The sequence below is a fragment of the Ranitomeya imitator genome, chromosome 6 (assembly GCF_032444005.1).
Source record: "Ranitomeya imitator isolate aRanImi1 chromosome 6, aRanImi1.pri, whole genome shotgun sequence".
Taxonomy (NCBI): domain Eukaryota; kingdom Metazoa; phylum Chordata; class Amphibia; order Anura; family Dendrobatidae; genus Ranitomeya; species Ranitomeya imitator.
In genome coordinates this window covers 436,947,163-436,973,265 of record NC_091287.1, presented here as the reverse complement: position 1 = coordinate 436,973,265, position 26,103 = coordinate 436,947,163, and the positions used below count along the sequence as shown (strand labels likewise).

General features: G+C 41.9%; 1 protein-coding gene across 2 annotated transcripts in view; it reads left to right on the top strand.

The window, feature by feature from the left end:
• TOX (thymocyte selection associated high mobility group box) overlaps positions 1-26,103 on the top strand; it is a 422,063-nt gene that overhangs the window by 195,512 nt on the left and 200,448 nt on the right. For both annotated transcript variants that reach the window (XM_069731383.1, XM_069731382.1), the window contains one exon: positions 1,806-1,871. In XM_069731383.1, coding sequence (XP_069587484.1) covers positions 1,806-1,871 — 66 coding nt within the window. The remainder of the gene's footprint in view (positions 1-1,805; positions 1,872-26,103) is intronic.

Genomic DNA, 26,103 nt, shown 5'->3' with positions numbered 1-26,103 from the left:
ATTCCTAAGCACTTTACAGACATCATCATCATTTTCCCCATTGAGGCTCACAATCTAAATTCCCTATCAGTATGTCTTTGGAGTGTGGAAGGAAGCTGGATGACCCGGAGGAAACCCACAAAAACACAGGCACAACATATAAACTCCTTGAAGATGTTGTCCTTGGTAGGAAATTAGTCCAGGATTCCAGTGCTACAATGTTAACCACTGAACCACCATGCTGCCAATGTACATGCTATCTAACCCTTGCCATTCCTATGTAGTATAAGCCATAGACGTCTTCCAATATCAGGTCGTATTCTAAGACTTTCCAATTGGTCCTCTTTTGCAGATGTTTTAGGGTAGAAGAATAGAGAATGTTGCTTATAAATGAGTTGGATGGAAAAAGTTGTTAGCCGATTACAGTATATAAGACCAGCATAACTCAATAATGGAGTCATGTTTGATTAGGAGATATCGGATACAGGTTCCTTGCTTTCGTGCCTGTGTGGACTATGCTCTTAACTCTTGTCCAATATATTTTCTTGGGTGGAGTTTATTGACATATTTAAATTGTTAAAGTATTGTTTGGTTTACAGCACAGGTACTCGATTATGCCGGTAAGGACTGAATGACCTCTAGGTTCCTAAGTGGCGATTTTGACCTTTGTGTGTAGTACCACCATGAATTTTGTTTGTCTTTGCACGTGCACCTTAATGTCTTTTGTATTTTATTGAAATTTAAATAAATAAATATATATATAATTTTTATTTTGTATTCCGATACGCTAATCTTTACTTAAATACATATTGAAATCTAAAAACGTGCTGCAGTTTTGGTGTGATTACAAAATAATTACAACAATATTATATATGCACCAAAGCATAGCATCCAGAACCTGTAATAATTAACAATGTTGGCAGAGGTCGAGAATTGGAGTCAAAAATTATTTCCTGAAACAGTAATCTTAAAAACATAAAAGACAGCTTATCACTCTACATTGCCACATAAAAACCCTCCTGTAGCCTCCCTGTACAATCAGCAATTTTCGTTTCTTCACCGCATATGTTGAAAATATATGTGACATGATAGAGCAATGAGATGTGGGGGTTTTTATGATATAAAAAAAGTGTCAAAACTTGGTATTAAAATGATTCGTATAATACCCCTATAATACATATAGTAAAAAAAACTGCAAAGTGTGAACAGGCCATTACTCTGGAAATGCTGACATAAATCCCATGGTCTTACCCTGAAAACTCTTCATTCTATTTTGTTCTTATTAAGCCAAGACGTGTTTCACGGATGAATGAAGTGGAGCTCTAAATAAATGTTCTCTCCCCTCACTGTAATGTTGCATGACACTCCTATTTATTTGATTTACAAATCAGTATTAAGAAATACATTGTTTTAATAAGATAAGACAGAGGAATACATCATTATGCATTTTGTAACTAATCTACTATTTGCCTTCTCCCATGAGAAACTATGCAATTTATTTAGCAGTTCATTAGGCCCAGCAGCAATATCTATACATGGTACACACACACTGATCCATTTTGTTTGGTAACAGATTGTGGATGAAAGGAAACCATTCATTTATTACTTGCTTGCTATAATTACTACGGCACTAATTACAGCAAATCACTGACATGCCAGTTGAATGAGTTTCACAGCGTTGTATGACAATACAACCTGAAAAATTACTTTTTTATGCAAAATCGTCAACTCTTATATAGGGAGACTTTATTATTTTTTTTTGTTAGCCTATTAGGTGTTGAAATTGTTTATCATTGCTAAACGTTTACTGTTATTTTATATTGCAGTTTGACGGTGATAACATGTACATGAGTATGTCAGAGCCAAACCAGGACTACGTGCCAGCAAGCCAGGTGGGTTAATTAATCTTCTATGCCTTGTTTCAAATTGTAATTAAACAAATTCAAAGAGCTGCATTGCAAATGAGTGGCACTATCCATAACTGCCGCAATCAAGAATTATCATAATTTATCAACAAAGCATTTAAGCCTTTTTTGCCACTTAATGAGATGGGGTTGATAAAAAAAAAACAAAAAAAAACCACACACACAACACCGTGCTGGCGTTTGCTGAGAAATATTACCTTGTTCAATCTCCAGCGTGTAAGCAGCTGTTTTACCAGCATGATCCTTCTTAAACAGTTGTTTTTACCTTTAGGAATAAACTCTTTACAGGTGCCGCTTATTTGGATTTGTAACTGCAGACGAGTTAATCATTTTAAGCTGCTCATGTCACTGAATGTTTTAATTAGAAATGAGGAACAAGCTGAGATCCAGCATATATTTCATGGGTAAAGTTTTTATCTGGAATTTACTGACATGAAAACATAACAGCGGGAAGCGTCTCTAAATAACACATTACTAAAATAATAAATGTTTTAGGGAGAAATGAGCTAATACATGAATGAGGAATTTTGAAGGAAGGAGGTGTTTGTAATTTGGCAGCATTTTAAGACTTGATGAAACCATAGTGGCTTTCCGAGAGAAGTATTGATGTCACAAAAATGAGGCTAGAAAAAAAATATTACAGTGGTCAGCCGCTTTTAGAAAATCTTCATCCCCGAGCTTTACTTACTGCCCCCTGGTCCAGAGTTGAGTCTCTGCCGCTGCTCCCGGTGTCTGGTATTGGTTGATGTTGGATGTGCAGTTTCCACTGTTGGGTAGGGTTGAGCGAAACGGGTCGGCCAGATTCAGAAGTCGCCGACTTTTGGCAAAGCCGGGTTTCATGAAACCTGACCCGACCCCTGTGTGGGGTCGGCCATGAGGTCGGCGATCTTCTGATCTGGAATCGGAATTCTGATACCGAGTTCCGATATGTTTAAGATATCGGGAATCGGTATCGGAATTCATATTTAAGTGTAAAATAAAGAATAAAAAAAAAAAAATATTGATATACTCACCCTCGGACGCGCCCTGGTTCTCACCGGCAGCCTTCCTTCCTAAGAATGAGCGCCTGAAGGGCCTTCGATGACGTCGCGGCTTGTGATTGGTCGCGTGAGCAATCACATGGGCGGTCACGCGACCAATCACAAGCCGCGACGTCATCTAAGGTCCTTCAGGCGCTAATTCTTAGGAAGGAAGCGTCCGAGGGCGCGTCCGAGGGTGAGTATATTCCTAATAGGTATATACTCACCCTCGGACGCGCCCTGGTTCTAACCTGCAGCCTTCCTTCCTAAGAATCAGCGCCTGATGGACCTTAGATGACGTCGCGGCTTGTGATTGGTCGCATGACGCCCATGTGACCGCTCACGCGACCAATCACAAGCCGCGACGTCATCGAAGGTCCTTCAGGCGCTGATTCTTAGGAAGGAAGGCTGCCGGTGAGAACCAGGGCGCGTCCGAGGGTAAGTATATCAATATTTTTTATTTTGATTCTTTATTTTACACTTAAATATGGATCCCAGGGCCTGAAGGAGAGTTTCCTCTCCTTCAGACCCTGGGAACCATTAGAAACCCAATGCACTGCATTGGGTTTCGTGTTTCGGCCGACCCCGACCCAAACTTTTCTATAGGATCGGCCGATTTCACTCGACCCGACTTTTGAAAAAGTCGGGTTTCGTGAAACCCGACCCGATCCTATAAAAAGAAAAGTCGCTCAACCCTACTGTTGGGTACAGGAATCCAATTTGTGGTACTTGGCACAAATCTACAATAATTGGAGACTGGAGTACAATTCTTTCATTATTTACTCCAGTTTTTTTTATGTAAATGATAATACATTTGTCATCCACACTCTATACGTTTGTGGTCAAGCTCCACAGGCTTTTCAAAAAGCATGAGTTGCCTAAGACTGGCAAAAAAACCTGCAAAAAGTTTCAATATTTTTGTGACATTTCAAAATCTTTAAAGCTAGAAAACTGGCAAATGTTGCTGAATAAACTGTATACTAAAATATGCTCTGGGTCACCCACATTGCAGATATTTCCACCGTACATCTCATTCAGACTTTTGAGTTTCAAGTACAAATGCTATCCATGTTTTCCACGGACAGCACTTGTACCTGTGATAGTTTATGGGGCCATTCACATTCAAGTGATTTTTTTTTTACAAACCACGATTTTACTGCGAAAAATCATAGAGACATATCCGATTGTGAAACAAGGATCGAATCAAATTTGTCAATGCAAGTCAATGGGTCAGCGAAAAATCAGACCGCACTTGGCTGACATCTCAGTGCTCTCCGATGTTCACGGACTGTCAGAAAGGAAAATGTGGAGAAACTTTTTAAAAAAATTTCTCCATGTGCAAATTAACTGGATGACACTCTGACTACACTCTCATCAGAGTCTGATCAACACAATCCATCCGTTTTTATGTGAGAAAAACAGACATCTGAATGAGCAAGCTCATACACTGCACTAAAGGGACTCAACAAAAATATTCCCCTACTTATACCTCATATTGGATATACACAAGTGTTAACAACTCATCGGTAATGTAAAATGGCTTTTACATTTCATTATGGAAGCTAATACAAAATACATTATTTTTATTTTGTTATTCAAATTAGTCTTTAGGGTAATAATCTGGGCTGTTTACTATCAGGCTTCAATCAGATGTCTGTAACTTTTCTTGTACATAAAACATGGACCATTAGTCAACAGTGTTTTGAATCCAATTTTTACAGTGTTTGGTCAGCTTGTAAGTTTTGTACATTTTTTCATCAATAATTAATCAGTCACTTTCACTGATAGACATAATTAACGACAGACAGCACAGGGTAGAACACTGATACAATACGTGTGCTAGCCTTGATTTTACGCATCCATAGGATTGTATGGGTAATTTTAATCTTTGACTTGGATTAAAACTGATCATGTATCTGTGACATTTTGGAGACCATTCAGTCCAAAAAAAACAACAACTTGTCATTGTGAACAGTCTCATAGACCATAATGGATACATCCTTGAAAAATGTTGATAGAACTTATACATGACTCACATACATCTGAATGAGGCCTCAAGGGAAGATGTGACTTACTAACATTAAACATAATTTTGTTTTGATCAATTCATCAGCCACCAGTTTAACAGGGGACTCCAAATGCCCTTAAAGGGGTGCTCTCAAGTTTGAACATTTTCTCCTATCTGAAGGATAGGAGATAAATTTCTGATTATTGCCCCCAAGCAGAGTTTGATAGTAAGCACTGGCCAGGACAGTTAAAGGCCCCTTCACATTAAGCGATGCTGCAGCGATACCGACAACAATCCGGATCGCTGCAGCGTCGCTGTTTGGTCGCTGGAGAGCTGTCACACAGACAGCTCTCCAGCGACCAACGATCCCGAAGTCCCCGGGTAACCAGGGTAAACATCGGGTTACTAAGCGCAGGGCCGCGCTTAGTAACCCGATGTTTACCCTGGTTACCAGCGTAAAAGTAAAAAAAAACAAACACTACATACTTACCTACCGCTGTCTGTCCCCGGCGCTCTGCTTCTCTGCACTCCTCCTGTACTGGCTGTGAGCACAACAGGCGGAAAGCAGAACGGTGACGTCACCGCTCTGCTTTCCGGCTGACCGACGCTCACAGCCAGTACAGGAGGAGTGCAGAGCACAGCGCCGGGGACAGACAGCGGTAGGTAAGTATGTAGTGTTTGTTTTTTTTTTACTTTTATGCTGGTAACCAGGGTAAACATCGGGTTACTAAGCGCAGCCCTGCGCTTAGTTACCCGATGTTTACCCTGGTTACCAGTGAAGACATCGCTGGATCGGTGTCACACACGCCGATCCAGCGATGTCCACGGGAGATCCAGCGACCAAATAAAGTTCTGGACTTTGTTCAGCGACCAACGATCTCCCAGCAGGGGCCTGATCAATGGTCGCTGTCACACATAACGATTTCCTTAACGATATCGTTGCTACGTCACAAAAAGCAACGATATCGTTAACGATATCGTTATGTGTGAAGGTACCTTAAGTCTAGTAAATCATTAAGCAAGTGTCCAGCAGATAGTTGACTAAGAAAGGGCTAACAAACTAAAAACATCCTTCTCATGTCATGCTGTCAGCAATGGCACCACATGAAAAAGAAATCTAACAAGGCATGAGAAAAAAATATTTACACAAATAAGGTCTAGGCTTGAAGACAATAAGCAGAGATTTACTTATCAGTCAGAATACTGTAGCAAAAGTGATGCAAAAATGTAACAAGATGGAACTATCATCATCTCAGAGAAACATCTGTTCCTACCACGGGCGTTAACACCTAAATAGGAACATCTTTTGATGAGAAGGCTTGAAGAAAATTAACATGCAAGTTCACTGCAGTTAGTTAAAGAAGTGCAAAGCCAAACCTGAGTGATCATTTCACATGACACAGTCTGATATATATTACACTGCAGAAGAATGGCATGCATAGATGTCGTCCATGAAAGAAGCCTCTCCTAAAGCCCAAGCACAAAACAAGCTGACTTGAATTTGTCAGGGCCTATGCTGAAAATATGAAACCTACTGGGAGTCTATGCTCAGGATTGATGAGTCCAAGATAAATGTTTTTGGAACTAATGGCTTCAAAACTTATGGCTCTGTGAAGGTGAGGAATACAAAGAAAAATACATAATACGTAGAGTGAAACATGGTGGTGGCTGTGCCCTTATGTGTGGCTGCAAAAGTGCTCCTGGTGTCAGCATCTACATTTCATTAATGGTATCATGAATTCACTGATGTACTGCTCTGTGTTTAAAGAGAAGATGCTACCATCACCTTGTACCTTTGGTAGACATGCAGTTTTCCAGCATGACAATGATCCAAAACACACATCTAAAGCTGCTGCATTTCTGAAGAAAGAATAGGGTGAAAATGATTCATCTGCCAATTATGTCTCCTGATCTGAACCCAATTGAACACCTATGGGGAATTCTGAAGAGACAAGTTCAGCATTACTCTCCAACCAGCATCCGTGTTGTAAAAGAGCTCATTCTTGAAGAATGTAAAAATGTAGATGTTGCAATATTTCACCAACTTGTTAATTCCATTCTTGGAAGACTTGGTGCTGTCCTCAAAAATCATGGAGGTCTTACAAAATACTAGATGTAGTAGTTTTTGATGTGGGATTTATTCATTTTGGATCAACTAATTTGAGTACAACTAAAGATTTTGTAATAAAACTTATATTAACTGTCACAATCCATTTTTTGATTTGTGACAGCTCTGGTTTCACACACATTAAAGCTTTTTTCTCTTCAGGCCATTGGGGGTTAAATGCAGTTTTTCCCTGCTGGCAACCTGGTGTTACTGCAGTGTTGCTGGGTCAGCTGATATTGCTGATGACCACGCCCACATCATTTAAAAGTCAGGTCAGGGGAGGGGGGTGGTTCCCTCTGAACATAGTGGGGGTGTGAGTGTGGTGACACAGGGGGATGCCTCTGTTGTCAATTCCTCAAAGAGTTCACTGTCTTGTGGCAAACGTATGCATGGCAATAAACATTCAGGTCCGGACTTGTGTGTGAATGAGTACTTATGAGTGTCCACCAAAAACATCAGTGGGAAATGTGCAACTGGGCCCTGGAGTTCCAGGGTGATCGGGCCATATTGGGTGTCGGCCATCCTCAGTCCAGGGACTTTTCAGTTGGAGTTACCCCCCAGTTATGCATGTACACAACTCATTCCCCAGGTCAGCACTCTGGTGATTTGTGGCGCCTCCAGAGCCAACATTATTGTCACTTCCATCAGGCTGCATTTGCCATAAACCTGAGGGTCAGGTGACAGCCGAGATGAACTCTGGTGTATCGAGGCATCCTCATCTTATGTTGTTTACTGGTGAGGTCCAGTGTTGAGGGTCCAGAGGCCCCTCATTGAAAGAGGGGTACTGTCACTATACATTTTTGGATTTGTGACAGCTCTGGTTCCACACACATTAAAGCTTTCTTCCTTTCAGGCAATTTGGGGGTAAATGCAGTTTTTCCCCGCTGGCAACCTGGTGTTACTGCAGTGTTGCTGGGTCAGCTGATGTTGCTGGTGACCATGCCCACATCCTTTAAAAGGTCACTTGGTGCATCAGCTGACTGTTGGTGATACAGGTTCTTTCTGGAGACCAACCTAGCAGGAGCAGCTCCCTGTGTCAGCCAAGTCTAGTGTTTGGAGTCCTGTTGCTGTGCTATTTGTGGTGTGGAGTTTAGCTGTGGTGTGCACAAGCTAAGTGCTGAGTTTTTGATACCTTGTTCCTTTGTTATTTGTGCATTTCCCTTTTTGTATTGTGTTCCCCTCACTCTCATATTGTGTTGTCCTGTTTATTTGCTTTTTGGTGCTGTTTACATTGTTCACCTCTTGGGGTGGGGGTTGGGGGTTTAGCTCACGGTTTAACAAGAGATAGGGACAGGTCAGTGACTTGGGCCTCCCTACCTTCAAGGGTACCCCCAAGATAAGGAAAGTCAGGGCTCCCCCAGTTCTGGGGCCCAGATTCCTCATCTCCTGTTTTCCCATTACTGCCCCATGACATTATCACCAATCGACCATACATTTTTTTTTCCGGGTGAGCCAAGGCTCAAATGCAGACCTTTGCCCAACTGCTCCAGTCCATCACCAAAGAGCTTAAGGGTCTGCGTGGTGAGGTGGTGCAGCAGCTGCAGCAGTTGTTGGGGTTCTGGTCCTCAGCTCAGGTGCAGGCTCAACCAGAGCCCAAGATATCTCTCCCTAGTTTTCTGGAGGGAGAGATAAATTGTTGGTTTTCAAGGAAGCCTGCAAGTTGTACTTCAGGCTCCACCCTCATTCATCAGGGAGTAAGGAACAGCGTGTGGGGATTATAGTCTCCCTTCTCAAGGGTGATCCCCAATCCTGGGCCTTCTCCCTGCTGACCAGTTCACCATCCTTACGGTCGGTGGACAAGTTTTTCACGGCACTGGTGCTGGTGTATGGTGCTGGTGTATGGTGATCCTGATGGTGTTTCTCTGGCGGAATCCCGACTCCGCAAGATCAAGCAGGGGGGCTGGCCGGCTGAGGAGTACTGCTCAGAGTTCAGGAGGTGGGCCACTGATATACAGTGGAATCACCCTGCCCTTAGGAGCCATTTTATACAGGGTCTGTCCTCAAGGTTGCAGGATTCTCTGGTGCAGTATGCTGCCTCCAGGTCGTTGGAGGCCACCATGTCCCTTGCCATCAGGGTGGATGGGCGCTTGAGGAAGAGGCATACACCTAATGTGCCCCTTGTAGTCATTGCTAGGGAGGAGGACACACCGGTGCAGGTGGACAAACCCATGCAGGTGGAAGGAGTTGGTTACCAAACAGGGTTGCCTGTGGTTCGATGTGGTGTGGGAGCATGTTTTTACTGTGGGCAGACTGGTCATTTCATCAATGTCTGCCCAGCTCACGCCAAAATACCATCAGCCACTCAGAAACTGTGTACCCCTGGTCGTTTGGAGGGAGGGGACCAGGGAGTGTATATTTCCTCCATCTTCTCATCTCAGTGCACCATCCCTGCTGAAGTGGTGGTTGAAGGGATGACAGACAATTCTGGTGCTTGTGGACAGTGGAGCAGGTGTCAGTATGGTGGATGCTCACTTTGTCCAGACCCATGGCCTGAGGTGTAAGATGCTAGCAAAACCCCTAAGCGTCCAGGCCATCGACTCTGTCCCCCTCAGCCAGGGGAGGGTGAATCAAGTCGTAGATTATATATACCTGCGTATATGGACTCTTCATGAAGAGTTCCTGTCATGCTACGTCTTGGGGCAATGCCAATACCCATTGTTTTAGGTCTCCCTTAGATGAAAAGACACAACCCGGTCATAGATTGGCGGTTCAGCAAAGTAGTCAGCTGGGATCAGTCGTGTGAGGGCTGTCGCCTGGGGGCTACTGTCTCTGCTGTTTTTCTTCAACCATCCCCTTCTTCTCTGGTGGGGACAGATGAAGTGCTGCCAGGGAGTAGGGGCAGGACTCAGCCCTCACCACATGCTAACCCTGAGTATCAGAGTCCTCTTAGGAGGAGGGGTCAGGGGAGGGGGGTGGTTCCCTCTGAACATAGTGGGGGTGTGAGTGTGGTGACACAGGGGGATGCCTCTGTTGTCAATTCCTCAAAGAGTTCACTGTCTTGTGGCAAACGTATGCATGGCAATAAACATTCAGGTCCGGACTTGTGTGTGAATGAGTACTTATGAGTGTCCACCAAAAACATCAGTGGGAAATGTGCAACTGGGCCCTGGAGTTCCAGGGTGATCGGGCCATATTGGGTGTCGGCCATCCTCAGTCCAGGGACTTTTCAGTTGGAGTTACCCCCCAGTTATGCATGTACACAACTCATTCCCCAGGTCAGCACTCTGGTGATTTGTGGCGCCTCCAGAGCCAACATTATTGTCACTTCCATCAGGCTGCATTTGCCATAAACCTGAGGGTCAGGTGACAGCCGAGATGAACTCTGGTGTATCGAGGCATCCTCATCTTATGTTGTTTACTGGTGAGGTCCAGTGTTGAGGGTCCAGAGGCCCCTCATTGAAAGAGGGGTACTGTCACTATACATTTTTGGATTTGTGACAGCTCTGGTTCCACACACATTAAAGCTTTCTTCCTTTCAGGCAATTTGGGGGTAAATGCAGTTTTTCCCCGCTGGCAACCTGGTGTTACTGCAGTGTTGCTGGGTCAGCTGATGTTGCTGGTGACCATGCCCACATCCTTTAAAAGGTCACTTGGTGCATCAGCTGACTGTTGGTGATACAGGTCCTTTCTGGAGACCAGCCTAGCAGGAGCAGCTCCCTGGTGTCAGCCAAGTTTGGCGTTTGGAGTCCTGTTGCTGTGCTATTTGTGATGTGGAGTTTAACTGTGGTGTGCACAAGCTAAGTTCTGAGGTTTTTTTTACCTGTTCCTTTGTTGTTTGTGCATTCCCCTTTTGGTATTGTGTTCCCCTCACTCTCATATTGTGTTGTCCTGTTTATTTCCTTTTTGGTGCTGTTTACATTGTTCACCTCTTGGGGTGGGGATTGGGGGTTTAGCTCAGGGTTTATCAGGAGATAGGGACAGGTCAGTGACTTGGGTCTCCCTACCTTCAAGGGTACCCCCAAGATAAGGAAAGTCAGGGCTCCCCCTAACCTTAGGGGCAGTTCAGGGGCCCAGATTCCTCATCTCCTCTTTTCCCATTACTGCCCCGTGACATTAGCTTTACTTTCATACGGTGGGCTAAAAATGTTTTATGAAGCTCAGTCTCGTCAAAATGTTGGAAATTGTTCTTGTGTTCAGTGAGATATTGATTAAAATATAAATTTTTAAAGAGGGGTATTAGGCGTCATTATATTCCTGCTGGCCCGGCTGCTGCGAGTGCTGCTCAGCACAGACGTCGGTCCCAGCATCTTGCTTAGGCTTTTGATGTTCGTGTGGTTACTGCTGGCTCTTCAGCCAAGCCTAATGTAATCTTCCAGAAGCAGGTGCAGCCTTACGCTTCAGAGTCTAAGACCAGAGTTCACTTGACTGAGCATATCCGTGATGTGGGATATGCTCATTGGTGGTCGGACTTTTGCTGCTCTGGTGAGGTGGCAGCCACGGATTGGTCCGCGAGCGAGGTCTTGGCCGACTGGGCGTGAGTGTTTGGGGTGGAGCCTTGTTAATAAAAGGCCCCCAGCGGCGCACATGGGGATCGCTAGTATCACTTATGTGTGGTGTTTGTGAGTGGATACTCACATGTCGCTCTATACACTTAGAGTTCATAAGTTGGCAGGTAGGGTTAGGACTGGGTAACTACCCCTTGGCTTAGCATCTGCTTCTTTCATGTGTGCGGTACAGCACAGTTGAGTTACAGAGCAAGTCCAACCCTCAGACTACTCTCAGGAAAAGCGTTAGGGCTTTGCACCTAGTGTCACATGAGTTCTTTCCTTTGACTCGGTATCTGCTTTATCACACGTGTGCATTTTGCACAGTTTACTTGCAGAGTGAGCACTACCCATGTGCTATTTCCCCTGTGACATTTAACAGGGTTTAGCATCTAGTTTACTTTCAGCAGTACCTTTCTGTGCAGTAACTGAGTTGAGTACTCTGAGTCTGGTTCACATTGTGTGGCTTTAACACAGTGCAGTTATAGTGATCGCTCGCTGTTTAGTCCCGTCATTGTTCACTAGCAACAGTTATCCATTTCTGCACGGTGGACCCCGGGTTGCGATTGCACTTTACCATTTATTTTTATTTAGCGCAATCCTCCAGCCCTAACAGGGTGTACTCATTTATGCTGAGTACTGTTTGTGTGTATATGTATGTGCATATACTGTATATACATATAATACATAAATGTGCATGTTTAAGTATATACCGTATATATTCGAGTATAAGCCGACCTGAGTATAAGCCGACCCCCCTAATTTTGTCACAAAAAACTGGGAAAACTTAATGACTCAAGTATAAGCCTAGGGTGGAAAATGCAGCAGCTATCGGTAAATTTCAAAAGTAAAAATTGATACCAATAAAAGTAAAATTAATTGAGACATCAGTAAGTTAAGTGTTTTTGAATATCCATATTGAATCAGGAGGCCCATATAATGCTCCATACAGTTTGATGGGCCCCATTAGATGCCCCATATTAAAATATGCCCCATATAATCCTGCATAAAGGGTAATTAGGGCCCCATAAGATGCTCCATAGAGATATTTGCCCTATATAGTGCTGCACAAACGTTTTGGCCCCAGAAAATGCTCCATACAGATAATTGCCCCATATAATGCTGCACATGGCACCATAAGATGCTCCATACAGACACTTGCCCCTTATAATGCTGCACAAACGTTATGGCCCCATAAGATACTCCATACAGTCACTTGCCCCTTATAGTGCTGCACAAATGTTATGGCCCCATAAGATCATCCATACAGTCACTTGCCCCATATAGTGCTGCACAAATGTTATGGCCCGATAAGATGCTCCATACAGTCACTTGCTCCATATAGTGCTGCACAAATGTTATGGCCCCATAAGATGCTTCATACAGTCACTTGCCCCATATGCTTTTGCTGCGATAAAAAAAAATCACATACTCACCTCTCGTCGCTCGGGACCCCCTGCACTTTCAATAGTCACATGCTCCTCGTTCCGATGCGGCTCCATCTTCAGCACTGACGTTCACGCAGAGGGCGCGCACTGTCCACGTCACTGCGCCTTCTGACCTGAGCGTCACAGCCAGAGAACGCTGAAGACGGAGCCGCACCGGAACGAGGAGTGGTGAATATCGCGCAGTGCAGCGTTCCCCTCCCCGTATACTCACCTAATCCTGGCACGGTCCCTGCACGTCCCTGCTTCTTCCAGCGCTGCATCTTCTTCCTGTATTGAGCGGTCACAGTTACCGCTCATTACAGTCATGAATATGCGGCTCCACCTCTATGGTAGGTGGAGCCGCATATTCATGACTGTAATGAGCGGTACCATGTGACCGCTCAGTACAGGAAGAAGCTGCAGCGCTGGAAGAAGCAGGGATGTGCAGGGACCGCACCAGGATTAGGTGAGTATAATTACACAGCTCCCCCTCCCCTGCCGACCCCTGGGTATGACTCGAATATAAGCCGAGAGGGGGACTTTCAGCCCCCAAAAATGGGCTGAAAATCTCGGCTTATACTCGAGTATATACGGTAATTTCAGAAAGCAGAACTTTACATGGCTTGAAAGCTTTGGAACGATAGCCTTCCTTATACTCAAAATGTTTTTTTTAATGTGAATGGTTAATGGACAACTAAAAGTAGTCATTACCAAAATGAGATATATTCACAGTTAAAGTGAATGATAACAAAATAAGATTCTTCCAATTATTATGCCATTCAGCAGAATTCATAACTTACTGCAACAAGACATAAGCCCATCAGTAGGGGGCAATTCATTAGTAACATTTACTGCTTTCATGTGTATCCTCTGTCCACTCCTACCTGTGCCTTCACTGTGCTGACCTGTTCCCATTTGCAGATTGGCAAATAAAAATATTCATGGTATTAAAGTATGCGCAGTAGTAAATGAAGCCTTTGTCAGCAGTTCATCCACATATTATTTATTTATTACATTTATTACTAATATAATCCATATTTATTCCTGTAAACACCAAAGAGTATGTAACATTTTATAATCTGACTCTATTGATCACTGTTTGTGAAAGGTCTTGGTAGGATTGCTGATAGCAGCACATTATCCAGGGAATTGATTCCTTCTTCATTTTCTCGTTATTTTTACTGACATGAAATGTATAGGTAACATTATTTTTTAATCAAGCCTTTAATCTATACTAATATTTCACTGTGAATCTGAAGGTGTTTATACGCATTAAACTGGCGTAGATTGGTGGTTGTATGTACAGATGTTAGTCTATATTGGTATGTACAGTTGTTTTGATAGATAAAACACTTACAGGAAACGTTCTTTTAATCCCTTCCCGACAAGCGCCTTATATATGCTGAGTTCCTGCTAGCCGCCATATGTATTCGGCACCACAATCGTGCGAGCTCATGCTGAGCGCTGCAACAGTTGGGTGCAGGTGTCCGCTCCATGTGATAGCTGACACCTTGCAGCAATGCCCACGATCGGTGCTAATTTACAGGTGCGTGTCTCCAGAAGCATGAGTTGATCACTACAATGTACTGATCACTACAACGTACTAGTCACTTCAACATACTGGTCACTACAATGGCAGTTTTCAATTTTCACTCAGCAACTTCCACTACTGCTTCTTTCTGGAAAACACCCATGGAGTCAAAATTGTCACTATACCTGTAGATAAATTCCCAAAGGAGTATAATTTCCAAAATGGGGTCACTTGAGGGGGAATTCTGCTTTTCTAGCACTTAGGGGCTCTGTATATGGAGTCTGCAAACTATTCTAGGAAAATCTGTGCTCCCGGAGGTAAATAGCGCTCCATCCCTCCACCATGTGGCTAAGCAGTACTCTATAGCCATATATTAGGTATTTCTACATTCAGCCAAAATTGTGGGTCAAATTTTGGTGCCATTTTTACCCATTTCCCAGTATGAAAATGTTAAATCTGGAGCTAACACACAATCTTGTTGGTAAAAATTTTATTTTTTCTTCACTGCCCAAAGGTACGTATATAATTCTGTGACACACCTGTGGTGTCAATATAATCACTGCAACCCTAGATGAATTTATTGAGAGGTGTAGTTTGTAAAATGGGGTCATTTATGGTGGGTTCTGCTAGTTCGGCACCTCAGGGGCTCTATCAATATGATTTAGCACCGTCAAATCAGTCCAGCAAAATCTGAGCTCCAATATGGTGCTTCCTCACTTCTGAGCTATGCATTGTGCCTCAAAAGAAGTTTTCAACCACATATAGGATATCGGTGTTCTCAGAAGAAATTGCACAACAAATTTTAGGGTATATGCATAGTGGAAATATTGTTCCACATTGCCCATGACTATTTTAGCATTTCCAGGTTATTTGCAACATATGTGTGTGTCACAATTGCTTACAATTATGGAGTTTGAGTAATAATTGAATATATTTGCAAACTTAAAATTGTGGCCACTGGATTTTCATTTGTGTAGTTAGCAATTGTAAATGAAATAAGGTTTTGCTATTTATAGTAGGAAATTTGTATTAGGCCAGCGTCACATTTGTGAGTGCAATGCGAGAAAGTCACACGAGTCTCTAGCATCAATACCCGGCACAGCCGCCGGCACTCAGGAATGGAGCGTTCAGCTGCCTAAAAATACATGCAGCCGTACACTCCATTCCCGAGTGTCGGCCGCTGTGTCGGGTACTAATGCGAGAGACTCGTGCGAGTTTCCCGCATTGCACTCGCAAGTGTAATGCAGGCCTTAAAGGTATTTACACTGTTGCGGACTTTGATAAAATAGCCACCAGAAGCAGTGCATGTGCAAAATTGAGAACTTGGGAGCGGGGATATCAATCTGTGCATGCCCCGCCTCCGGCAGCCAATTTACCGGACTACACTGCAGTGAAAAAGATGGGAAGTGCAGGGTCTCCCGAGATTTTCTGAAAGCCGGGAGTCTGTTGCAGCCTCACACTGCTTAACACCCACACTTCCCTGCCCGGGGCCCGCAGCATTTCCCCTCCTGCCGACATTCCTGCACAAGCTACATTGAGATTATAAGATGCACCCCCAATTTCCCCCAAAATTTATGGGGAAAAAATGTGGCTTATAATCTGAAAAATACAGTGTAGTACTGAACCTATAAATATGACCATATATATGGCTTATAATGTTGAGCTGTGAAAATAGAGAAAAAAATCACATTATTCCCACAAAAATGTTTTTTTTAGCCCTAAATTTAGCATTTTTACAAATGTAACAGGAGAAAATGCACCCCAAAAATTGAGAAATTTAAAACAGGAGGAAGATAAAGACATTGGAAGCAGTGGAAAAACCGTGGCAAAGCCAAAGACCCTACATACAGGTCCGCCCCACACACCCACCCAGATACAGGAAGATATGATTGCAGGTATCATTTTAATCAGTGTAATAGCACCAATATGGAAACGTCTATACTTTACCATCTAAAAGTGATATGCCTTACATATGATCACATAGTGATCCCTTCATTTGTAAACATATGACCAATACAACATATTAGCATAGAAAATTGCAAAAAATATATCTTAAACATTATAACCAAAAAAGAAAGACTGGCTGTATGTCCGGAGTAACCGATGGGGCCACCAATAACCATGCATCTATCACTCTTATTAGAGTATTACACTAGCCTACCAGGAGAGCACTTGAAATAGCGTCCCCAACACAATCAACCCTATCTAGGCTAGGTGATAGTTCCTATGTCTGCTATCAAACTTTAATAATGCCTGTTAGGCTGGTTTATGTATAATTTCATCTACCATGCTCATTCAGCATGATGGTATAGACATATTATTAGCCCAAAATCCTAACATGTATACTACCTGATGGGAAATAGTCCAGCATACAGACAGAGCAATATCACAAGATCTTAAGATATACCTGTAGTCATAGTGTTAACCTGGTTGGTGGTCCCGTGGCGCACCTCGGCGCGCGTTTCACCGCCTCTGCAGTTTCATCAGGAGGTAAGTGAACGCTGTGTCTGTCCGGTTTTTATGCTAGATAGTAATTGTGTACCTCTGTATCAGCTGTGTGCAGCGCGTATCCGCCATGTTGCATCGTGGGGAGGGGACGCAAGGCAGCGCATGCCCGTCACGTGCACCAGCCATCTAGCCTGAATCAGCAATGTGAGTGTATATGTTCATGGCTATATAAATATACTACTATCCATATCATCATTAGACGTATCTAAAAATAGTAAGATCTTAAAAATAACTCACTTAAGGGGGTATATGTAGTCTATAAACAAGAGGATTGTTCTAAACCAGGGCATGTATACACAGTTTAAAATAATAAATACCGCGCCACAAGTGTTAAAAGCTAGTTTAGAATCTACAAATTAGTTGCCGGTGCACCTGTGCACAACAAGCTTGGCATAATATAGTGAAAAAACTGCCCTAGTGACCAAAAAATCGTCGGCTAACACTGATCCTGCCTACAATTAGAGTACCTAGCAATTAGTATGTACACTATATATAATATGATTGTGATAAACAAATAATAAATCACATACCATGATGGTGTAGCTGATAGCTTGAACTAAGTGTACCCCCAGGTACATGCGGTACTCCACAGCGGTGGACCAGAGGTCTGTAGATAAACATGCTCCTCAGAGTGGTGGCGGTCAGATAGGCACACACCAGTTACCACTTGGCCAGTCGGAGGACCGGGTGCCGATATGCAGTACAGAGCCAGGAACCGTCCCGGCCGGAGGCGATCCTGGGTGTACTGAAAAAATGGCCGACGCTGCTGCGCAGCGTGTGACGTCACAGGCCTACGGAGTCGCACTAGGGCAAAAAGCAAACCGACGCGTTTCGGAGTGTAAGGCACTCCTTCCTCAGGGTACCCAGGGTTTATTTGTTTCTTTGGTAGAGTGTGCACGGATCTGCCTAAATACCTGCAGCACTTGGGTTGTTTATTTAGTAGCGCCAGTGTGTTCTATTGTTATGTATACACAGTATTTGTGCAAAGCATGTCATAATCCCTGCAAAGTTACAGCACTATTAGCATTCAACAATATACAACAATTAATCAAATTGGATATTTCAATATACACAAGATTTCTAACAAGTACAAATAGCATGATTAATGCAATATTACTAAACGTTCATATATCAGAAAATCCTAATATGCGAACAAAGTTGACTCATCAATATTGTCGTTATGTATTTCATATATTTGGGAGTATTATGCTTGATAGGAAGATATTCATGGCACAAATAACGTATTTTCATTCAGTTTCATTAAGTTTTCGTAAACGTCAAATTCACATGTTTAGATCAATATCTCTGCAACAATAAAACTGTGATAAATACACATGATCACATAACCCACAATTTCGCCATGAACTAAACACTCCACATAGCAACCCTACGACCTTCATTTGCTTAGCAAAATACTGCTGACAGGTTCTCTGTAAGTAGATGGCCCGTTGTATAAAAGGTATTGTAACAACTGCCACAGAAAATTAGGTCTAGTTGAAGATGTGGTCTTTTAAAAGAGGTGGTCTTTTGGAGAAGCTTCACTGTTTAGTGAAAGGTATCAAACAATTAAGTTAGTGTCTAGATACATGCTGGAAATATTCAGCTGGGAACAAATTACATTTTCTTCTTGCAAAATGTCATAAAGTGGAATGAAGAGAAAAATCTGGATAGTTACATCTCTTTTATGCAACTGGCTGCCTATCCTTTAGAATATTTATTGCCACTTGTATATGCATAGTGGAGATCTTGTTCCACATTGCCCATGACTATTTTAGCATTTCCAGTTTATTTGCAACATATGTGTGCATTACATTTGCATACAATTATGCAGTTTGAGTAATAATAGAATATATTTGCATACATATGGCTTTTCTGAAAACCTGGCTCACACACAGCAAACTTAAAATTGTGGCCACTGGATTTCCATTTGTGTAGTTAACACTTGTAAATGAAATAAAGTTTTGCTATTTATTGTAGGAAATTTGTATTAGAGCTATGTCATAATTACTGTAAAACATTGCACCTAATTTAATGAAGGAGGTAAGTGAATGTTGTATATATGGATGGTGGGAATAAGTTTTCCCAGCTTAATACTCACATGCTGCTGTAAATAAAACTGTGCACAAATAGCAAATGATTCGCCATGAAGCAGGACGGTAATTATGCATTTTTCCTTATCTATCTAAAATAAAAACTTTGATTATCCTTGGACTAGAGCATTCCATAACGGAGTCTGTCCAGAGTTTGATCACTTGTGACTGCAAAATGAATGCAGCAGGCAACTTTATTTTATGACTCTATTATAAGTCAATACTTACATCTGTGAAGAAATTGTTACATACATTTTCTGCTTGCATCTCTGAAGGCAGAAAAGGCATACGATTGGGGTTTGACATTGTCCAGGACTTAGCCATTGATGGAACTGGCAGCGCTTTGAACAAAATGCATGTTTGCTGCATCCAAAGCGTTGCTGTCCATGGACTGCAGGTGAATCCACATCAGTGAAACGACTTGCGCCTCCGCAAGAGAAAGTGACATGCTGCGGTCTGGAAAGTCGCGCCACATGTCCATCTCTGCGGGTGAACTGCGGGCATCTCTGGACCTTTAGTTGACATGGGATTTCTTAAAATCCTATCCACTATGCTGTAACATCTGGACGCAGTGTTTACTGACAGTGTGCGCATACCCCAAAAGATTTCTGGTACTCTTGTCTATTGCGATTTAAGCAACTTCCTGTGTATAACATCTATGTTGGTGGCTGCCATTCCTGTCTCTGCTTCTGTGTCCAGGCAGAGCAGCGCTCTTGTTGCGCACAACGCGAGGCAACTACTATAGTTCCATGTTCTCAGTTACTTGTACTTTGGTTCATATTGGGAAACTAGGAGTTATTGTTTCTTCTTTTGCTTTCTTCTATGTGGCATGAGCAGCGCTGCAAGATACAGTATTTAAGCTCTTAAAAACCTGCAGTCCATTGCTTGTTATAATTTGATTTGCTCCTACAGAACTTCTTAGAATCCTGCTTTCACTCCCTGCAGACATTACTGATTTTTGACCACAACTCATTTTTGACTACTCTCCTGTCTTGTGATTTTGTCTCTGTACCAACCTTTTGATTCTAACCCAGTTACTGGACTATTCTCCTTGTCAGCTTGTACCACCAAATGTCAGCTAACTCTGTGGTCCCAGGTTAGGGGTCCTTATAAAATCCAAATCCTTGTTTAGGTGTTAAAGGGTGAAGGCCAGGATAACTCCTAGTATCTGCAAAACAGAGTAGCTAGCACCAAGCCTGTTCATGGTAACCCTCTTTAGAGCTGCCAAGTGACCACGCACCGTACTCCCACTACAATGTTCTTCTCATTATTACCATTTTCAGAAAATATTATTTCCCATTAAAGTTATTTCAAATATAAATCCGGGATACCTTGCTATGTGCCAGGGATTGGAGGAGGGGTCTGATGTTGATTCTCTTGTCAACATTTCTCCGTCTGCTAATTTTGAGTGCAGTTTTATTTAAGCAACCCACTTCACATTATTCCAATGTCTACTCCAGATCCTGCCTTTATATTGCTAGATGTTGATATTTTACCATATAACTGAAGAACTAGATGAAGAATAGAGAATTGGAAACATATTTCTAGTCCTTCAATCTAAGAACTTCCATCTTGCCACCTAGTTTCCTCCAATTGTTTTTACGAAAAAACTTAAGCAATATAACAAGGCAAGCCAACCCACTACTTGAGATAAATCGCTTAAACTATAAAAAAAGCGATTAATCCAAAACCTTTTTACCATTTAAGAGCCCCAAAAATAGAAATGGTGCTCTGCTGTTTCCTCTAATTTCCTCATGGCTCACTCTTTCAAAGTTCTGCCCCATTTCCATACAGAATCATTTATGCATACTCATCTTTGTATCAGTTGTTCTGTTTTTCAACTTTGATTGTTTTCCCAATGGCAAGTTACAATGTTTTCAAAATACTATATCTGCTATTATAGACTAAATTTAATCTGATGATTTTAAAGATGTAGCTTTTCTTCTTCACATTACCTGAACTTTTGCATTTCCATTTTTTTCTGCCAATGATGCATTGACATGATAATTTTATTTTTGTTTTTAATACCATCATTTTTTATTGTACATTTTTGTGATTTTCTAATACCTTCAGTATAAAGAAATTGTTAGAAAAAATGCATAAATAAAATAAGGTTTTGACCCTTATCTCAGTCCACCTACAATCCCTGTTATTAAAGGACTAAAAAATACTTGGGCTGCTGCGTATAATATCCTCACATTGATGTAATAGTTTAGCATTTTTGTGCACAAATTAAGGGATCATTATAGTTATCATGATTTTTATCTTCTGTATAATGTGACTCTTAAAACCTCTTAAAAATGGCAGAAGTAGCCGGAGTAGCCTAAAAAATCAGAACGGAGACTTGAGCTGGCACACTTTATCACATATTAATTATGTTTGTATAAAATTATTTTACTAGAGTTGAGTAAATATACTGTATATAGTCTGAGTTTTTCAGCACATTTTTTTGCTGAAAAGACCCCCCTCGGCTTATACACGAGTCACGGTCCCACTTACTTGTTCTCCGCTGCAGTGCGGGTGTTCCCTGGTCTTTCCTGGTCATCTTCGCACACCTGCACCCTCTGTGAGTGTTCTGGTGACTGCTGATAGGGCCGGCGACTGGCATTAGCACCAGGGCAAGTGCCAGGGTCCTGAGCATTGAGCATTGTGGGACACTGGTGCGCTATAGGGGCTAGGTGCCTGTCCTCAGATAGACCCCCAGTACTTGCAATATTCACCGTTCCCTGTTCCACAGCTGCATGTCTTGTGCATCCTCTGACTGTGACATTCAGGTCAGAAGGCTTGATGAAGTGATTAATGTGCGCCCTCTACCTGAACAGTCAGTGCAGAGAGACAGGGACGCTGAGGAGCAGCGGTCAGCGGCAAGAGGTGAGTATTTCATTATTTTTTGCAGCAGCAATATACGGTATATGGGAATCAGCATAAACTGTATTGAGCATTTTATGGTCATTTTATGAGGCCCATCTTGAACTTTATGGAGCATTATATGGGGCGTATTTTGTATGGAGCATCTTATGGGGCCCATCATCAACTTTATGGAGCATTTACCAGTAGCTGCTGCATTTCCCACCCTAGGCTTATACTCGAGTCAATAAGTTTTCCCAGTTATTTGTGGTAAAATTAGGTGCCTTGGCTTATACTCGAATTTATACGGTACTCAAGTGGTAGTGAATTGTGCTCAAATATACTTGATTATTGCAAAAATCTGCATTCGCCAATATGCAGACTATTTAGATTTCTTGTCTGGGCGTGACATCATGATGTAGTGACCTTATATACATTTTCACAAAAATGTCCCGGACCTCATCAGAGTCAAAAGTCTTTGCCTAGCTTTGAGATTTAGTGCTCATGGTAAGGATATGATAAGAATATGTGATGAGGACTGAATCGGACAGGTTATGGTGAGGAGCAGAGGAGCCAGATAGGTGGGCAGTGAGGTGAGTATCAGTTTGTTTTTGTTTCATTTGACATTTATTATGCTCTGGGGTCTAGGGAGATGCTAGAGCATGATAACGGACATTAAATAGAAGGACTATAACTTCTTTGCAAATTCAATTTCTCAGGAAAATGCATGCAAACTGGCAAATTCGAATTCTGCCTGATCCTTTAATCTCTAACTTTAATGGCTGTCTGTTTTTACTGTCATTATGTTCAAGGAAGCAATAGTCCATATTGCAAGCACAGTGTATATAAAACAAAACAAATAAAGGCTTTTCCTGATGGCCTATATCTGAGATTTTTCAATCATTGTAGCGTGCCGTCGAAAATGTTTTTTCCCCAGAAATGACACCTATAATGTATCAAAAATATAGGTATGTGATTACAGACTTGTGAATCCTTACTTTGTGTGCACTGCGCGCTGTGAGTATTCTCTGGTTCCAGAGCCAGGAACAACGATCATGTGACCGCAAGTATGCGATGTTTCCCTAGCCACATAGACTGTTTCCGGCCTCGCTCAGTAGAGTAGGATGTGGCCTGGTGTATGCATATCCCATATTTGTCATCACATGACCGCTGCTGCCAACACCGACATCGTAGAGTCCTCACAGCGAGCGGTGCACATGATTTGAGAATTTACAAGTCTGTAGTCATATAGAGTGACTGCAGGCTTCTTGTTTAATACCAGAAAACATCTTTAAAATGATGGGTAGAGCGCTTGCTCATCAAACAGTTCTTCATTCAATTTCCTCCTCACTGTGATCATGCCAATGACAATATCCATATGTGCGAAAGTATGTAACGACACAGTCACTCTCACTTGCAATCTCCATTACTCATTGATCAGAGTTTACAAGAATATTGTATGCTCTAGATTCATTTTGTTTCGCTAAAGAAACCTATAAAAGAAGGTACATAGCCTAATAACACTGATTTCATGACTGGTATGCTCAATACCTTGACTAAATGAGATGAAAACACAAAAGGCAAGGGAAAAGAACATTAATAACATGAAGAGCGACATATCAGCTGCGCTCTTCTATGGAACATTGTCTCAGTATAATATTTATATAGACGCATTTGCAAAGCTGTTAAACCTAATTATTACTTTGTACTATCAGTTCTTTCTAGTCTCACAACCTAATTGTCGCTGTGCAAGTACATAGAGTAGCAAATGCTGTTCTTTTTAATTAGTGGCTTTCATGTAGTCTGGCCTAAAGGGGTATCAGAGCAGAGATGTCTATACAAAGGAAATTTAGCTTGTATAAAAATGTTTGATATAAAATTTGTTGTATTTAAACCAGCATTTTCTGGCTGTGATCTGAATGTACCCCTCACAAATATCGATAGTTAAAGTTTTATAATGAGCCTTTAACTAAATCATGAAATGTAGATGTTCTTGCGTCGTCTTCTCACTACAGCTGTGGTATGTAACATTTTACTATTATTTAAGAAATCTTTAAGCATTTTTAAAGTTATTTTGATGCATATATTAGACGATATACATTGTAGATAAATTACAAATACAGCATTCAATTTAATAACAGATTTTATAGATTTCTGGCTATGTAAAATATTCTAAGATTAGTTTAATTAATTAGTTGAGCAATAGGTCATATCATTGTTAGCATTCGTTAGTGAAAATTAGCTTCCTTTTCAAGCCCTTTTGGTCCCCAAGAGGAACCTACGTGAACCTCCTTATTCCTTGAGTCACTTAAGAACCACTTGCTAATATATTTAAAAAAAAGTTTCAAGTCAAAGCCACAGTGGTATTTGTAACAAAAATTGTAGCAATCTCTGCTTTACAAATGTGTAATGACACTGGTCCAACCAGTGCCTTGCAGTTTTGTTCACACCAGTTGACCTCTCATAAATCCTAGTTTTAAAGTCAGGTTGGGTTTCCACTGCCTCATTTTCTTTTCCCAAAATTTAGATGTCTTATAATTCGAAGGTATCTTACCGAGGGGTGGGTCAGTGATGGTGGAGCAGGGTCACAGAATATCCATAGATCTCAGTGTGCGCATGAGCCGCCTCTGGCAGCCACCTCAGGTAAATCATTGGGAACGGGACATCACTTAGCACCGACATCTTAAGAGAGCAGCGCCAGGACATCCCCTCCTCCCAGCCCAGAACCCATAGCATTGCCCCACTTTTGCTGCCACCAACCTCCTGAAGCAACGACCATGTCTCTTGTAACCCCGTTCAACCGCCGCCTACCCCAGGCAAGCTACCATAAAATGGGACTACAACACATCACCATTTTACTTAAAAAAAAATGTTAGCCTATTTTCCTCACCAAAATTTGAGGTGCATCTTATGGTCCGGAGCATCTAATAGTCTGCCAAATACGATATATATGTACATTCTATTGCCACTTGACACATCCACACACAACTTTTTATCTAGCGGGACAACCACATTAATGGTTCACAGGTGGCATATTTTCTGTTTGTACAGTTAGGTCCATATATATTTGGACAGAGACAACATTTTTCTAATTTTGGTTATAGACATTACCACAATGAATTTTAAATAAAACAATTCAGATGCAGTTGAAGTTCAGACTTTCAGCTTTCATTTGAGGGTATCCACATTAAAATTGGATGAAGGGTTTAGGAGTTTCAGCTCCTTAACATGTGCCACCCTGTTTTTAAAGGGACCAAAAGTAATTGGACAATTGACTCCAAGGCTATTTAATGGACAGGTGTGGGCAATCCCTTCATTATGTCATTCTCAATTAAGCAGATAAAAGGCCTGGAGTTGATTTGAGATGTGGTGCTTGCATTTGGAAGGTTTTATTGTGAAGTAAACATGCGGTCAAAGGAGCTCTCCATGCAGGTGAAACAAGCCATCCTTAAGCTGCGAAAACAAAAAAAAAACATCCGAGAAATTGCTATAATATTAGGAGTGGCAAAATCTACAGTTTGGTACATCCTGAGAAAGAAAGAAAGCACTGGTGAAGTCATCAATGCAAAAAGACCTGGGCGCCCACGGAAGAGAAAAGTGGTGGATGATCAGAGAATAATCTCCATGGTGAAGAGAAACCCCTTCACAACATCCAACCAAGTGAACAACAAACTCCAGGAGGTAGGCGTATCAATATCCAAATCTTCCATAAAGAGAAGACTGAATGAAAGTAAATATAAAGGGTTCACTGCACGGTCAAGCCACTCATAAGCATCAAGAATAAAAAGGCTAGACTGGACTTTGCTAAAAAAACATGTAAAAAAGCCAGCACAGTTCTGGAAGAACATTCTTTGGACAGATGAAACCAAGATCAACCTCTACCAGAATGATGGAAAGAGAAAAGTATGGTAAAGGCATGGTAAAGCTCATGATCCAAAGCATACCACACCATCTGTAAAACATGGCGGAGGCAGTGTGATGGCTTGGACATGCATGGCAGCCAGTAGCACTGGGTCACTAGTGTTAATTGATGATGTGACACAGGACAGAAGCAGCCGAATGAATTCTGAGGTATTCAAAGCCATACTGTGTGCTCAGATCCAGCCAAATGCAGCCAAACTGATTGGTCATCATTTCATACTACAGATGGACAATGACCCAAAACATAAAGCCAAAGC